Consider the following 15,413-nt stretch of genomic DNA (forward strand, 5'->3'; position numbering starts at 1 on the left):
AAACAAGATGATGTAGCTGTTCTGGAAAACACTCTGGCAGTTTCTTAAAAGGCTGAGCAGATGTTTACCACATGACTAGAGGCAATACCACTCCTGCGTACTGACCCAAGAGAACACAGACACGAATCCACACAAAGATCTACATGTGAATGCTTACAGGAGCTTGAGCCTTAAGAACCCAAGATCGTAAGCAACACAAATTTCCATCACCCGGTGAATAGATAAACCATGGCACATCCCTAAAATGAAATAATTCTAGGCAATAAGCAGTAATGAACTATTAATAATCACAACATGGATGAAAACTGAATGCATTAGGCTAAATGAAAAAAAAAGCAAGTTATTGCTGTATATTTCTGTATTTCTGTAACATTCTGAAAATGGCAAAATTGTAAGGACAGAGATCAGAACCACAGTTGCCAAGGACTGTGGGTATTTGTGTCTGGCAGGGGGCGAGGGTGGGGGAAGGGAAGGTTCAACTACAACAGGACACAAGGAACTTTCTGGTGTAATGGAAACGGTCTCTCTTAATTGTTACCGTGCTTATATAATAGTGTACATTTGTCAAAATTCATCAAGGATAAATTTCTTTATTAATTATGCCTCAATAAATCTGCATTAAAGAAAAAAGATCAGTACAACTAACATACAAGAAAATATTTAACAAATAATGAGTACAGGGCATGGATCACACTGTTTCTAATGGTCAGTTTTCCAGGCTTCACGACGCCCCCCGTCTTTCACCCTGTCCTGCTGGGTCCCCTGTAAGCATTCCATGCGCTGCAAACTCCTCCTCTTACACTAGCCTATTCTTACCCCTCGCCTCCATTGCTCCAAACTACACATCTTAAACCCACCCCCTCCAGATTACACTCAGGTCAGGACACACTCCTCGCCATTCCTCTCCCTTCCAGGTGCCCTGGCCCACAGGTACTTTTCTTTAGATATGCTGTTGCTTCTGCTGAAAGCCTTTCCTCCTCTCTCCATCAAACCACTACTCAGGCTCTCAAGCACAAGTCCAGGATGGTGTCACCCTCGGTGTGCCCACAGGACTTTGTCCCTCTGCACATTTATCCATGATTATTTGTGGCTCTCTTCAGATTTCACGGTTTTTAGGGAAAGGATATTTTATTCAGCTCTGTGTCTCTAGCAAACACTTCTTGTCCCAGGCACAGAGGTGTGCTCAATGCTCATTCTATTAGCAAGTGAATGAAATAAAAATTAAAATAATAATAATAAAACTAAAAATTAACAAGTCGGGAAATGACAGATGCTGGTGAGGATGCAGAGAAAGGGGAACCCTCCCACACTCTTGGTGGGAATGCAAGCTGGTGCAACCACTCTGGAAAACAGCATGGAGGTTCCTCAAAATGTTGAAAATAGAGCTGCCCTGTGACCCAGCAATCACACTACTGGGTATTTACCCTAAAGATACAAACGTAGTGATCCGAAGGGGCACGTGCACCCGAATGTTTATAGCAGCAATGTCTACAATAGCCAAACTATGGAAAGAACCTAGAAGTCCATCAACAGATGAATGGATAAAGGAGATGTGGTATATATACACAATGGAATACTATGCAGCCATCAAAAGAAATGAAATCTTGCCATTTGCAACAACATGGATGAAACTAGAGGGTATTATGCTTAGCTAAAGAAGTCAATCGGAGAAAGACAACTATCATATGATCTCCCTGATACGAGCAAGTGGAAATGCAACATGGGGGGTTTGAGGGGTAGGAAAAGAATAAATGAAACAAGATGGGATCGGGAGGGAGGCAAGCCATAAGAGACTCTTAACGTCACAAAACAAACTGAGAGTGGCGGGGGACAGGGGAGGGAGAGGGTGGTGGGATTATGGACATTGGGGAGGGTATGTGCTATGGTGAGTGCTGTAAAGTGTGTAAACCTAGTGATTCACAGACCTGTACCCCTGGGGCTAAAAATACATTATATGTTTATTAAAAAATTTTTTAATTATAAAAATAATAATAATAAAGCTAATACAAAGAGAGCACTTACTATACGCCAGGCACCATGCTAGCCACGTGACATGTTAACTGATTTAACCCTTACAAAACTCGGAGTTAGGTTCTATTATTATTGCCCATCCAAAAAGGAAGAAACTGAGGCAGAGAGAGGTTAAGTGACTCGTATAAGGCCACACAGCTAATACATGGTGCCTCAGGGATATGAACCTATGCAGTCTAGTTCCTGAATCCATGCTCTTAACTACTACGATACACTATTTTTTACTCTATTTTATACTTGAATAACTGAAGAATGTGTACACATACAGGTTAAATTAGAAAAGACCACAAAAGAAATAACAACGTTATCTAAGAAGGTACAAACATCAGTGGGCTTTTAAATTTACATGTCATTCTGTTAAGATAGTGCCTTTTTGACAATTATAGGTTAAAAAAAAAAAAAAAGGTAATATAACAAAATGACATACGGGAAGCCATGAAGTAGAGACAAACAAAACACATTTCTCAAGCTTTGCCCTCAATATCCAAGCCACGATTACTGCGACATTGTTCCACTTCATAAATTCATTTGCCTTTTACAATATATGACAGAAATCTTCTCAAATATAGCCTCTTGCAAATGCTACTTTATTTATACACATAATTTCCAAAATTAAAGTGTCCCCATTTGAAATACCCGCCCTGCTGCTTGACTTTTCACCATTAGGGTAGCCTGCCTAAGATGTTCAAACCACTGTAAATCAACCTGGTTGACAGTCCCTGAGAGAAGAAGACACCTGCGGTAAGCATCATTGAGGTTCAGCTCTCCCAAGAAAGCTGTGCACCTACCTGCAGGGCTCACAGCTGGCAAATCAGGAAGTTCTATCATTTACAAATTTTTTGACATTAAATTATATATTCTGCTGTGAACTACATGTTTTCAAATGTTGTAACCTGTGTATTAATTCCGTTTATTTAGGATTTCTAGAGTACACAATCATAAAGATGAGCCTAATGAATCAAAAAGATCAAGTTCAAATGCTGTCCTTGTTTAGTAATTAGCACAGAAAATCAACATAAAATGTACAATTTAGTAAGCATGCTTTCCTAAACAGAGTATAAACCAACCTTCCTACTAAATGTCACGCATATTAATAATGACTCCTACAATAATGGAGAAATAACACTACCTTACAAAGAACTGAAGCAAGTAAATATTGTCTCACCCACCTATCCCCAACACCACTTCTAACTGATAGACATGAAGTATATTCTCTCAAAATATACCTCAGCCTTCAGAGGAGATTCCTTCCCAACTACCCAATCTTCCTCTGGTCTTAGGGACCCATCCCACCACATTCTCTAGGACAAGGGATGTTCTAGGCTTAAATCAGGTGTCACTAAGAACTGGAATGTAAGCTCTGTGAGGACAGGGCTCTTGGATGATCTGATATACTGGCATGTTTCCGGCACGTGGCAGCTACCCCCTAACAGGTCTTCAGAAAGTTCTTATTAAGGGGGAAAGGATGTGGCAGCCCAGGGATGTGAAGTCAGGCTTTCTGAGTCCCGAAGTCTACTCTTCTTTTTTTCTACCAGCCTTTAACAGAAAGCATCATGCTTTCTGGTTGACTCATCTAAAAGAAACTTTCCTGCCAATAAAGCTGAAGAGAAGGAAAGGAACATTCGAAAGTAGAGTCACAAGATCTTGGACCCACCTACAGCTAGACACAGAGTAACCAAAGTAAACAAATAACAGCAGTGACTTTAAAAAAAAAAAATGACACTGCATGAAAACTCTTTCCAAGGGGGATGGTTAACCATAACTATTTGCCCCCAAGAGACATGAAATTTTTCACTGTGACCTAAAATGTTTCAAGATCCTGAAAAAAATTAAAAAGGTCCTGATTCTATATGGGTTACCTATAAATACATGTGTTCTGGATATTAGATACAATTTCATTTAAGCAGTCTAGGAAAGAAGTTTTGGTTGCAAAAAGGTCTTTTTTATTGAAGACAGGGGTGTTTTTAAATCTTTTCTCCCTCTTCTTCCAATGTAAAAGAATTAGACATTTTTGTGCTCCAGAATGGGGAAAGTGTAGAGGTTACTGCCACCAAAGCCAGTTCTTCTGGACCCAGAGGCAGATAGGTTTTGATATTCTGTTATTTTCTTTTCATTCACCACCATACAAATAATATTAATTACAACTAGGTAATACCAGGAGACAGTAGGAGAGATGATAATAAAATGCCCAGGAGTCTGACAACTGACCGCTGCGTGCCCTCACTACACTGCTCTCTCTCATTATGAAAACAAATTAAACGTCCCATTTCTAAAGGCTGATACCGATGGAAATTCACATTACCATGGCAGTATTATCCTTCTTAATTATTAAGAATCTTCTTTTTTAAACACTTACGCCATGAGTACCTGCAAACATGGGAACAATATGTCTTTTGAACTCAGGTGTGCACTAAGTAGCTTCTCAGCCACTAATCCCCACCTTTTTATCTCAGTCACTTGGTCAAAAGAATCGACACAGCCTCCCTGGACTGTGGGGTGACATGAACAAATCCTGGCAGATGGGAAAAGCACAGAATGCAGTTACACGGGTTCTCTCTTCCACCTCTATTAAAGCCCCATGGCACACTTAGTCTGTGAGGGGAATTTTGTGAGGGAGTAACAGTTTTCACTCCATCTATTAAAAAAAACTGCAGTACAATGCCTAAAACTAGTTTCCTAGATCAATGAATTTAAATATCACTGTATTTCTTTTCACACTTCAGAACTTTTTTCTTTGTCTACATCAATATAATGCATTTCTTTATTTCAGTTAAACTCACTGTATTTCAGAAGGTTTCTGTTTCTGTAGCAATTCTAACAATTATCTTCAGAAACAGGTCTTTTCAGACACCAGTCATAGATGCATTTGGTTTCCTACTGCAGATTTTTTAAAGTCCAGGTTCTGTGGACATAACTTTTAAATATAAAGAGTCAGTAATGATAAATGTTATATAGCTACCACAGAAACAATTGCTCTATAAAATGATGATTACAAAGAATAATCCTGTATTTTAATAATAATACTAACTGCTGATATATAATTAGATTACAAATCAAACACTGTTACAAACAGTGTGATTTCGCTTTTTGGAAATTTTTCACAACATACTGATTTGAAATTAAAATAAAAAGCCATTTATGGGGGGCACCTGGCTGGCTCAGCTATAAGAGCATATGACTCTTGGTCTCAGGGTTGTGAATTCAACCCCCATATTGGGTGTAGAGATTACATTTAAAAAAAAAAAAAAAAAAAAACCACCACAATGGGGAAAAAAAAAGGCTGCAGGGAATCAGCAAAGTTGTAATTACCATGTTTCAGTGATGGAACTATGAATATTCTTTCTATTTCCATTTCTAAATATGTGATCTTAAGTTATTTCTATAATTATAAAGAAGGAAAATACATAAATCTAAAGAATTTTAGTGGTAATTAAGTGAGATTCAGTGACAGAACAAAGAGGGTGCTAGACTAAATGGGGGGGGGGATGTTATTTGCCAAAGCCACAGTTGCATATCATCACTGAAAATCGTCTTCCCCATCAGCAGCACTGGGCACGCTCCCTTAGAGTCTCCCCTACATTCTAACATACACCGAGCTCTTCAATGCACACAGTGGAGCTCAGGAAACTGTTACAATAACGTACACAAAGAAGAGGCTTTGCCAGACTAAAGAAATTATCCTATTCCAGTAACTGAACTCCTAGAGATGAAATTTAAGATGAATCCTATACTTTTGCCATATTCCATCCTCAAACAGAATTCTAACGAGTTTCCTGTTTCCCTAACACAGCAGGACTATGTTTATGGAGAAAGTTGGTCTCACATGAACAGATAACTCAGGAGTCCATATTCATGTCATTCCTTAAACCAAGAGAAATCAAAAAGTAAACAGACAAATGTGAAAACAAACTAAACTTCTCAAACATTCAGGTTCTGTTTAACATGAGAATGTTTGTTCAAAGATTATTAAATGTGCTATTGGGGCAAGGATTTGACAGCAGAAAACAAGTTCATTACACTAAGAATTCAGTATTAAAAGCTGTTAATGGCAGGGCACCTGGCTGGCTCAGTCGGTAGAGTGTATGACTCCTGATCTCAGGTTGGAAGTTTGAGCCCCACGCTGGATACAGCCACTACTTTAAAAAAAAAAAAAAAAAAAAACCTTTAAAAAAAAAGTTGTCAACATTACTGTTGTATATCAAATAAGGAAAAACCCAATAAATCTTATTCCAGATGTCAATTATTCATATTACTTTTCTATGAGTGTACTCTGTTATATTATTAAGATTTGTTTTTTGGTTTTTTGTTTTTTAATTAACAAAGTCTTTTTTAAAAGAGGATTCCTGGGACACCTGAGTGGCTCAGTCAGCTAAGCATCTGCCTTTCACTCAGGCCATGATCTCAGGGCCCTGGGATCAAGTCCCACATCCGGCTCCCTGCTCAGCCAGGAGGCTGCTTCTTCTCCCTCTCTCTGTCAAAAAATTAATAACGTCTTTTTAAAAAAATAAAATAAAAAATAAATAAAAGAGAATTCCTGAGCATACTGAGCACAGCCCTAGAAGAATGGCAGAAAGGAGGAAGTGCCACCACGTAGCCAACAGTGACTGAATGCCAACGACCTTTGCGCATTTTGTGAATAAGACCAGTAACAGGCAGCAAGTCTCCCGACTTCACGAGACCAAGAGCAGGAAGATTCTTTCCTTCAGTCAGTCACCGAACACTGAGTGCCTACTGGATGTCCGGCATCACGGGAAAGGTTGGAGAAACTCAGTCAGCTTAAAAAAAGACTGAAAAGTGGTCACTGTGAAGTTAGTGATGTAAGTAGAAAGGTGGCCTTTATCATAAAATTAGGTAAGTGAAAGTAAAATCATAACGCTGTGAGCTGCTGAGAGGGCAGAAGACCGGCAAGCACAGTGGGCACAGGGAACCGAGGCACGGGACGATGGGAAGACACGCGGAGTGGTCAGCGAGGCTTTACGGAGCGGGTAACACTGGAGGGTGACCCGGGGGATGAATGTAAGGGAAGGGGCACGTTCCACAAACAGGCATCTGTGTAGTGGGGAGATGATAAGGAGTTCGGTGGGATGTGAGAATTACAATCATATGGCAAGAAATGGTACTGGACAGGCAGACAAAGGCCAGGTATCAGGAAGGGACTTAAATTCCGTATGGCTTTTTATTGCGTTTGGTTTTTTTTTTTCCTTAAGGAGAAAATCAAGAATATATTTTTGTGGACGCCCGGGTGGCTCAGTTGGTTGAGCGCCTGCCTTTCGGCTCAGGTCATGGTCCCAGGGTCCTGGGATCGAGTCCCGCATCGGGCTCCCTGCTCCATGGGGAGTCTGCTCCCTCTGACCTTCTCCCCTTTCATGCTCTCTCTCACTGACTCTCTCTCAAATAAATAAATAAAATCTTTAAAAAAAAAAAAAAAAGAATATATTTTTGTGCCAAGGTGAAAAAGTTACAGAGACGTGACGAAATTTCAGCAGCAACGGGGCCGGTATGTTGAGGAGAGATCGTCAGAAGCGTAACATAGCTTGTAAGTGACACAGAAAAAGCAAATCAAATGTGGACCAAGGCCGTGTTTCAACAGCCCAAGATGTTCTTTTGTCCCCTTCGGGTAAGAGCTTACCCCTATGATGCTCAGTCCTTTAAGGTAGTCCTGCCGAGGCTGGGCTTGGGGAACGCATCCAGCTAGCACTATCTTCTTGTTCTCCTCTTGAGCTTTTCTGAAAGATTGAAGAGAAAACAGTGTGATCCTTTTGCTCACAAGTATACCCTTGGAAACTGATGTTAGTGCGTACAAGTTGTCCAAATCCTAAGAAGACCTTCCACCATGAAACTGGATTTTCTTACAACTGCACAAAGAAAACATATTATAATAAGACCCCTGCACTATGCCTCTACTGGTCTTACCACCAGAGAAAACAACATCCAACCTGATCATGTCTTTTGTTATCAGCCCATTACAAAACCAAAGAACTTACTCATACAGAATTCTCAAGGACATAAGTCATGCTTAAAAGCTACTTTCTATTGAAGGACATCTCAGCTCCTTCCACAATTTGGCTATGGAGGATAAAGAAGATGTGGTTCATGCATACAGGAGAATATTACCCAACCGTCAGAACGAATGCCCACCGTTTGCATCGACAAGAATGGAACTGGAGGGGATCATGCTGAATGAAACAAGTTGAGCAGAGAAAGACAAGTATCATAGGGTTTCACCCATATGTGGAACATAAGGAATAACGTGGAGGACCACAGGGGAAGGGAGGGAAACTGAATGGGAAGAAATCAGAGAGGGAGAGAAACCATGAGAGGCTCTGGACTCCGGGAAACAAACTTGGGGTTACAGAAGGGAGGGGAGTGGGAGGATGGGGTAACTGGGTGATGGGTACTAAGGAGGGCATGTGTGGTGATGAGCGCTGGGTGCTATACGCAACGAATGAATCACTGAGCACTTCATCAGAAACTAATGATGTACTATACGTTGGCTAACTGAACATAATTTTTTAAAAAGCCACTTTCTAGACAGACAAGTTACCCATTCAAATAAGTTATTTTAAATAGTAATGAAAATGTACCTAAAACTCATTCTATGACTTCCCAGTGCTTTGACCAACATAAAAGTAAATATATACTTTTAAACACTGAACAGAAGTTTAAAAAATAGAAGCCCATTTTAAAATGAAATTCTGAAGTCTTCCATTCTTTTTCAAGTATGTGGGCTTTGGGGTACCGTGTTTTGTTTCCTTTGTTTGTTTCTCTGGATGCTCGGTTCTAGGCTTTACGCACCATACTGTGTCGCTGGCTCCACCGGCCATCTTTACCTTTCTAAAACCAACTGAAGTTAAGGGTATCAGCAGCCCAGTTTCGGGACATGTAACTCTTAGAACACACCACCATGAAGTGAAAAGTTTCTACCCCTGGCACGCTCTTGTTTTTCAACCTTTTCAACCGTACAAACTCAGAGCCGGAGGCCAAAAAAAAACAAACAAACAAAAAAAAACCCTGGGATTAACAGAACTAGCTATTTGTGATCGACAACCACATCAAAACCTTCTGGAAAGTATGCAGAGAGCAACTAAACAGTAAGTAGAGAATAAAACATTATTTTAATATCATCTGTGTTTCATTTCAAAACTTATTAGAGACCTTTGGTATAATTCTTCCATTTGGAATCGGGGGGAAAAAAAGAAACTTGTTAATGGAATAAAAAAAAAAATCTGAGTTTGATAGATCGCTTTACACATCCAAGAGAATTACTGCCTCGCTCTACCACCTGGTTTTACTTTTTTATCCATGCCATGCACATCACTACACACAAACACCTTTCTTCTGGTAAATGTGAAACACCTTATCAAACAACAACAGATTTTTTCCATTTACAATAAATCTATATGAGGAAGTAACATCTGGTTTCCTCAAGACTTTTAACTATAACACCTAGAATCAGAGCAAACATCCAAGGGAGTCTCTAAGGTCACCAAGAGTTACATGCAAATTAAAAGGCCTCCCTCCCATAATGTGACTCAATTACTTAATTATTAAGCACATCGAAGACATGATATTGAGAGCTGAAGGGAACACAGTAAGGAAGAAGACACGCACTTTGTGCTCTACAAGCTCATGGTTTGTAATGGATGAGATGTAAAAGAACATCAACAACACAGCAGCAAATACAATGCCCCTTGTGACAGAAAGCTGCACAGGCGACAAACATCATGGAGAAGAAAGGAATATGCAGACAGAAAAAGACAGTACAAGGATCCCAAATAAACTCCTGCAGTAGTAGGAGAAGGTGGGACAGACAGCAGAGAAAGCAGCAGGCAGCTGTTCCAGCATGGACAAAGACAAGAAGGTCAAAAGTAGGAGGAAAGTATTATACTCCAGAAAGTATTATACTCCCTATTTTAGGGAAACTAGTAAAGCCTCTATTATGGAAGGAGACTTAAGAAAGAGGCTGGAGAGTTTCTGTTTAAGTTACTGGGCAATGGGGAAGTGTCTGATGGCAGCATGGACACAGAGTGGAACCAAACTTTAAGAATACGACACTGCTGGCAAGATATAAAAGGAAACACAAGGGGGAAAGAAACAAAGAGATGAGGAAATTCACAGAATGCTCTAGGCAGGGATGTGGCGACTGAAGGCATGTGGAAGATCCAAAAAAGGAAAGATTAAAGGAAAGGAAATTAGTTCTCTTGCTAGAATATACCTGAGGAAAACCCCAAGGAAGAATCAAAAGTCTAAAAGGCATCAGCAAACATCTTCTATAAAGAGCTACATGGTAAATAGTTTAGGCTTTGCTACTCACAGGTCCTCTGTTGGAAAAGTCTTAACTCTGCCACCTTAATGCAAAACAAACCATACATTTTGTGTGTGTGTGTGTGTGTGTGTGTGTGTGTGTTTTCCAAAGAAGCTTCATTTACAAAAATAGACAGCAGGTCAGATTTGGCTCAAAGCAGCAGCTGGCTGAGTCCTGAGATGGAAGGCAACAAATTCACAAAGGCCACACTAAATCCAAGATTCCACTAATGCCCATCCAGTTTCTGGAAATTCAAGTCACCAGCTGGAAACGAAGCTGGGGGAGATTTTCGCAACGCAGTCTAACGTGACCGTTGAAACAGTGGATAGAACAGACACTAAAGGAGTGGAGGGAATCCGACTGAGTACAAAACATTAAGCCTCTTTAGAGATGTAGAATAAATACACAGAATAAAAATAATAAAAATATTAGTGTGGAAAACGAAAAGGAGATAATATCACCACTGACAACCGTACTTCAACAACAGCAGCAATCATGGCTAACACTTAAAAGGCACTTCGTCAAGTTAACCATTACACCGTTAGCTGTATTTGAAAACAGTGCAGCCGATACGTGTGACAATCCAGGGAAAATCTTCTCGTGACATTATAAACACTAAATCAGGTCATAAAACAGTCCAAGGCTGATTTTAAGGGAGTAAGCAGAACACCAGAAAATTAAGAGGGAAAGTTCAAAATAGAGATGCTTGCGTAAGGAGTTTAGTTAGAATACTAGTTCATGCTCTTACAGAATTTGGATGTAAAATGCTAGGGTATACCAGAACTATAATCAAAGCAAAAATCATAGCCCTGTTATGGAATATTAATGTCACACTTTATACATGACCAAATAAAGTAGCAAAAGTTTCAACACAATTTCTCTGAGTCCTCTTGTTCTAAATATTCCCTTTTTACATCCTATTCTTTTTGTTTGGTGAGCTTTTGTTCAGGTTAATAAAAGCCTGTAAAACAATTTCTTTAGAAACGAATCCAGCACAGACACATTTTTAAAAGATTTTATCCTTCAAAATATGAATGTTGGTAACAAAAATACCTCAAGAAACTTTAAAGTAGCATGAATTTCTGTGTCCTCATTTTAAATAGCCTTGAAATGTTTTTTTTAATAGCCTTGAAATGTTAATTAAAACAAAAATTACATGTAAAGTTAATTCAACATAATCATTCTTATTTTCTTGAAATACACTTCTAAATTAGAGACATACCATTGACTAGAGCACTAACCTGAGCGATGCAGAAAACAAAGAAATCTTTTCCTCTTTTCTGCCAACTACTAAATACAAGAAATAATTTGTACAGAATCTTAAAATTCACAAAAGCATAGAAAATAAATGTGGTATAATATCATTCGCTTTATTTCATAAAAGAGAAAGTTAAGGAGGCACCTGGGTGGCTCGGTTCAGCATCTGCCTTCAGTCATGATTTCAGGGTCCTGAAGGAGTGCCACAGAGGGCTCCCTGCTCGGGGGTTGGGGGAAGGTCTGTTTCTCCCTCTCCCTCTGATCCTCCCCATCCCATTTATACTCTCTCTTTCTGTCTCTCCCTCTCACTCTCAAATAAATAAATAAAATCTTAAAAAAAAAAAAAAGAGAGAGAGACAGAAAATTACTATGATTCAAGAAGATAGTGAATCTTAGGGCCACAATAATTGTGGCCCTAAGTCCACACTTTGAGTTAGTACTGGAGCTGGGATGGGCGCCCAATATTCTCTGTTCCTTGAAGATCAGATCTCAGGACATAAACTTGGGTTTTGATCATGTAATAAATATTAGAGCAAACATTTCTTGATTGAACCACAAAGAAATTTACAGGATTATAAGAGATCAAACGTCTTCAAAGTAGAAACACAATATTGGACAGTTCACGTTTTCCTGAGTTTTGTGCACCGTCTAATAGGAGTAATAAACTCCTATATACATCAAGGGAAAAAACAGATCTCTACAAGCAGTGGGTTGGGAGGAAATGCAGCTTCTCTCTCTATGTTCTTTTCTCCTATTCCTAACATCCTTCCTGCAACATGATGCTTAATCAATACAAAAACACTCATGATGATGACTAGGTCTTCACCCAAAGTCTTCTTTCATGAAAAAGTATTTCTTAAATATGTATCTGACTTTTACATTTCGGGGGTGGGGGTGGTAGGGGCAGAAAGAAAAGGGGAGGGAGAGGGAAAATCTTAAGCAGGCTCCACGCCCAGCACAGAGCCAAACACAGGGTTCAAGCTCAGGATCTTGAGATCATGATCTGAGCCGAAATTAAGAGCTGGACTTAAGCGACTGGGCCACCCAGGCGCCCTAAATTTTTACATTTCTAAATGCATACTGATATAATCATGAAAACTCCTCCTCACAAGAGCACTAAAAAGAGAGTCACATTCACCTGTTTCTGTACACAGCAAGCGCAGTCTTCACTACTCTAGAGGTGAGTATTCTCTGCACTTAAATATTCAAGGAAGAGAGGATCTACTGGAAGTACTCACAGCAGGCAACAGTTATGGGAAACACATAAAACATCCCAGCAAATAAGGCTCCGTGTGTGTGATAAACCGCGATAACATGACGCCTTTCCTAATCCTGGAACAAGTCGCTGAGGCAGGTCATCTACAGCACTGCCACTGTCCACCCATGTGACTACCGCCACAACTAGGAGGGGTGGGCTGGGGGCTGCCGGAAGCCGAAAATCAATTACTCTAAGACTTGATGGGATTTTTTTCAATCTGAAAAAAATATGTAATTCAAATACGTAACTGGGGATAGCTGAAGACCTCCAAATCCACAGTAACCAGGGACAGAGTCAGGATCTCATCAGGATGAGACTCCGTCGTATGTTAACGAAATGAAAACTGGAACACAACTGCACATTTTATGCGCTGTAAGAATGTTATTGAAAGGGGAGGAGTCCCCGGGCACCTAGAAGAGTCCAAAGGGTAAACATGTCCCAACATCTGTAACGGCGACAAGCAAAGTAGGCCTCCACGGTGACCAGAGCCAGAGCAGTCATTTCTTCGAAGTGAATCCGGGCACAGCAAACGACCACACTGGGGTGAACTGACCATACAAAACCAGTCAGAGGATGCCCACTTGAGTTCACGCCCAGTGAGCTTGCTTTATTATGCTGACTGCCAGGACCAACAGGAACTTCTATCGATAAAGTCAATAATTCGGCATTTTATCTCTTCATTCTATCACCCCTTCACTCCCCACGTGCCAGACACAAGGAAAAAGAAAGACAAAAGGACAGTCCCTGATCTCCAGCAGTTCACAGTCTAGTGAGAAGAAGAAATGGGCCTTAGAGCCCAGGTTCTCTTCTGTGAAGAGGAAGACGGGAAGTCTGGAGCGGGCAAGGAGAGCCGCGAGAAGCCCCGTGGGAGAGTCAGCACGCACCCCTGCAAAGAGACTCCAGGACACATGGCTGCGAGGGACAGACGGTGTTCTTTGCAAGCACTGCTGTGGAACTCTGACACCCAACAAGGTCCCTGAGAGACGCAGTCAGGGACACAGAAGAGGCTGAGCAAAGCGGACCATGGTCCGCCTTCTCGTCCGCTGTAACTTGCTACTGTGCTTGTATGTGCTTCATGCAGCAAAGATCTGTGAAAGGTTTTATTTGAAGAAAGGGTTCGGTGACTTTAAATCAAGGGGGTGGGAGGGAGGTGAGCATAGGACACAGACTTTTTCTTAGCTCCACTGAGATGTAACTGCCAAGGGCAGAGACTTCCGTGCAGAGGTTAGCATAAAGAAAGTTGATTATAGAAAAATGGAATTTCAGTAAGGAGTGTAAACAAGTTTTTAAAAGAAGCTACAAGAGAAAAGTGTAGACAGAAGACAGAAGGTGAGACCAAAGACAGGAGGGATGGGAAGAAGCAGAAGGAAATCAGAAAACGGGTGCTGTGCTCGCACACTGGGCAGAGGCCAAGGGAGAGCACAGGAAAGAAAGCACCAGGTCGGCCTAACCAGCCTCATGGCTCCAGACGGAAGCAAGAGGTTTCTCTCTGAATCCTCCCAGGCTAGTTGCTACAAGTCACTCTCTCTGCAAGTCAGAAAATTAGCATTTTCTCAGAAATGGGGACCTCTGGGAGGAATTCTAATTCTGGGAGGTTGGCTGCTCTTGACCATGGTCAGGTACGCCTGCATTAGAAACTGAATGAGTGAGGCTGTTATTATGAATTTGGTCCCCAAGCCCATTTAACTCTAGGTCAGTCTACAAAAAGTCTAATTTCTGAATCAGCAAAACTAAGGATCGTACCCTGAAATATACTGACCACGCCTAGTTATGCCACATGGAAAGGCAGCTTGACACGACATACATTCCCGCTCAGTTGTTTTCCCAAAACTCACAGAATTATGCTTCCTACATCCTCTTCCCTTATACTCAATCCATCGGCAAACCCCGCTCCCTGGACCTCAAAGGGAGGCCCAGGTTCCAACCATGTTTTCACCACCTCCGGCTACCACCCTGGTCGAAGCCAGCAACATTTCTGCCCCGTGTCCTTCTGTCTTTGTCCCCATTATCGTTTCCTCTCACTCAGCACCGCTGTCGGAGGGATCTCTGTAAAATGTACACAGGAACAAAGCACCCCCTCCTCAGAATCTCCTTATGGCTCATCATCGGACAAAGATGAAAGGGCCAAGTTCTTCAAAATGGCCTCCAAGGCTCTGCTCCCCCCACCCCCAGCTCCCCTCCTCCCTTCCCTGCTTCCCTACGTCTCTAGTGACCCCCACTACTCTTTCCCAATCGCTCTGCTCCAGCTACGCAGGCCTTCTGCACCTCCCCTGTCGTGCAGAAGTCCACCTGCTCGCCTCCCTTCCTCTGCCGGGTCCTGGCGCGTGGACCATGTCACCAAACCCGTGGCACACCACAGCAGCACCATAGCTCCCTGCACTACTTGCCTGCTCACGCCACCTCTCACCTTCTCCTCTCCTACATAATTCTTAAAATTTTTTAAATAGTGCGTTCCCCTATCTGCCCCCACCACAAGAGTGTGATTTTCATAAAGGCGGGGATTTGGGTGTGTGTTTTCTTACAGAAGTATCCCCAGACTTAGAATCTGGTGGAGGCGCCAGG

General features: G+C 41.3%; 1 protein-coding gene across 3 annotated transcripts in view; it reads right to left on the minus strand.

The window, feature by feature from the left end:
• Positions 1-15,413, minus strand: part of CDKAL1 (CDK5 regulatory subunit associated protein 1 like 1) — a 708,279-nt gene that overhangs the window by 532,219 nt on the left and 160,647 nt on the right. For all 3 annotated transcript variants that reach the window (XM_047732825.1, XM_047732823.1, XM_047732824.1), the window contains one exon: positions 7,661-7,757. In XM_047732825.1, coding sequence (XP_047588781.1) covers positions 7,661-7,757 — 97 coding nt within the window. The remainder of the gene's footprint in view (positions 1-7,660; positions 7,758-15,413) is intronic.

The sequence above is a fragment of the Lutra lutra genome, chromosome 6, assembly GCF_902655055.1.
Source record: "Lutra lutra chromosome 6, mLutLut1.2, whole genome shotgun sequence".
Classification (NCBI taxonomy): domain Eukaryota; kingdom Metazoa; phylum Chordata; class Mammalia; order Carnivora; family Mustelidae; genus Lutra; species Lutra lutra.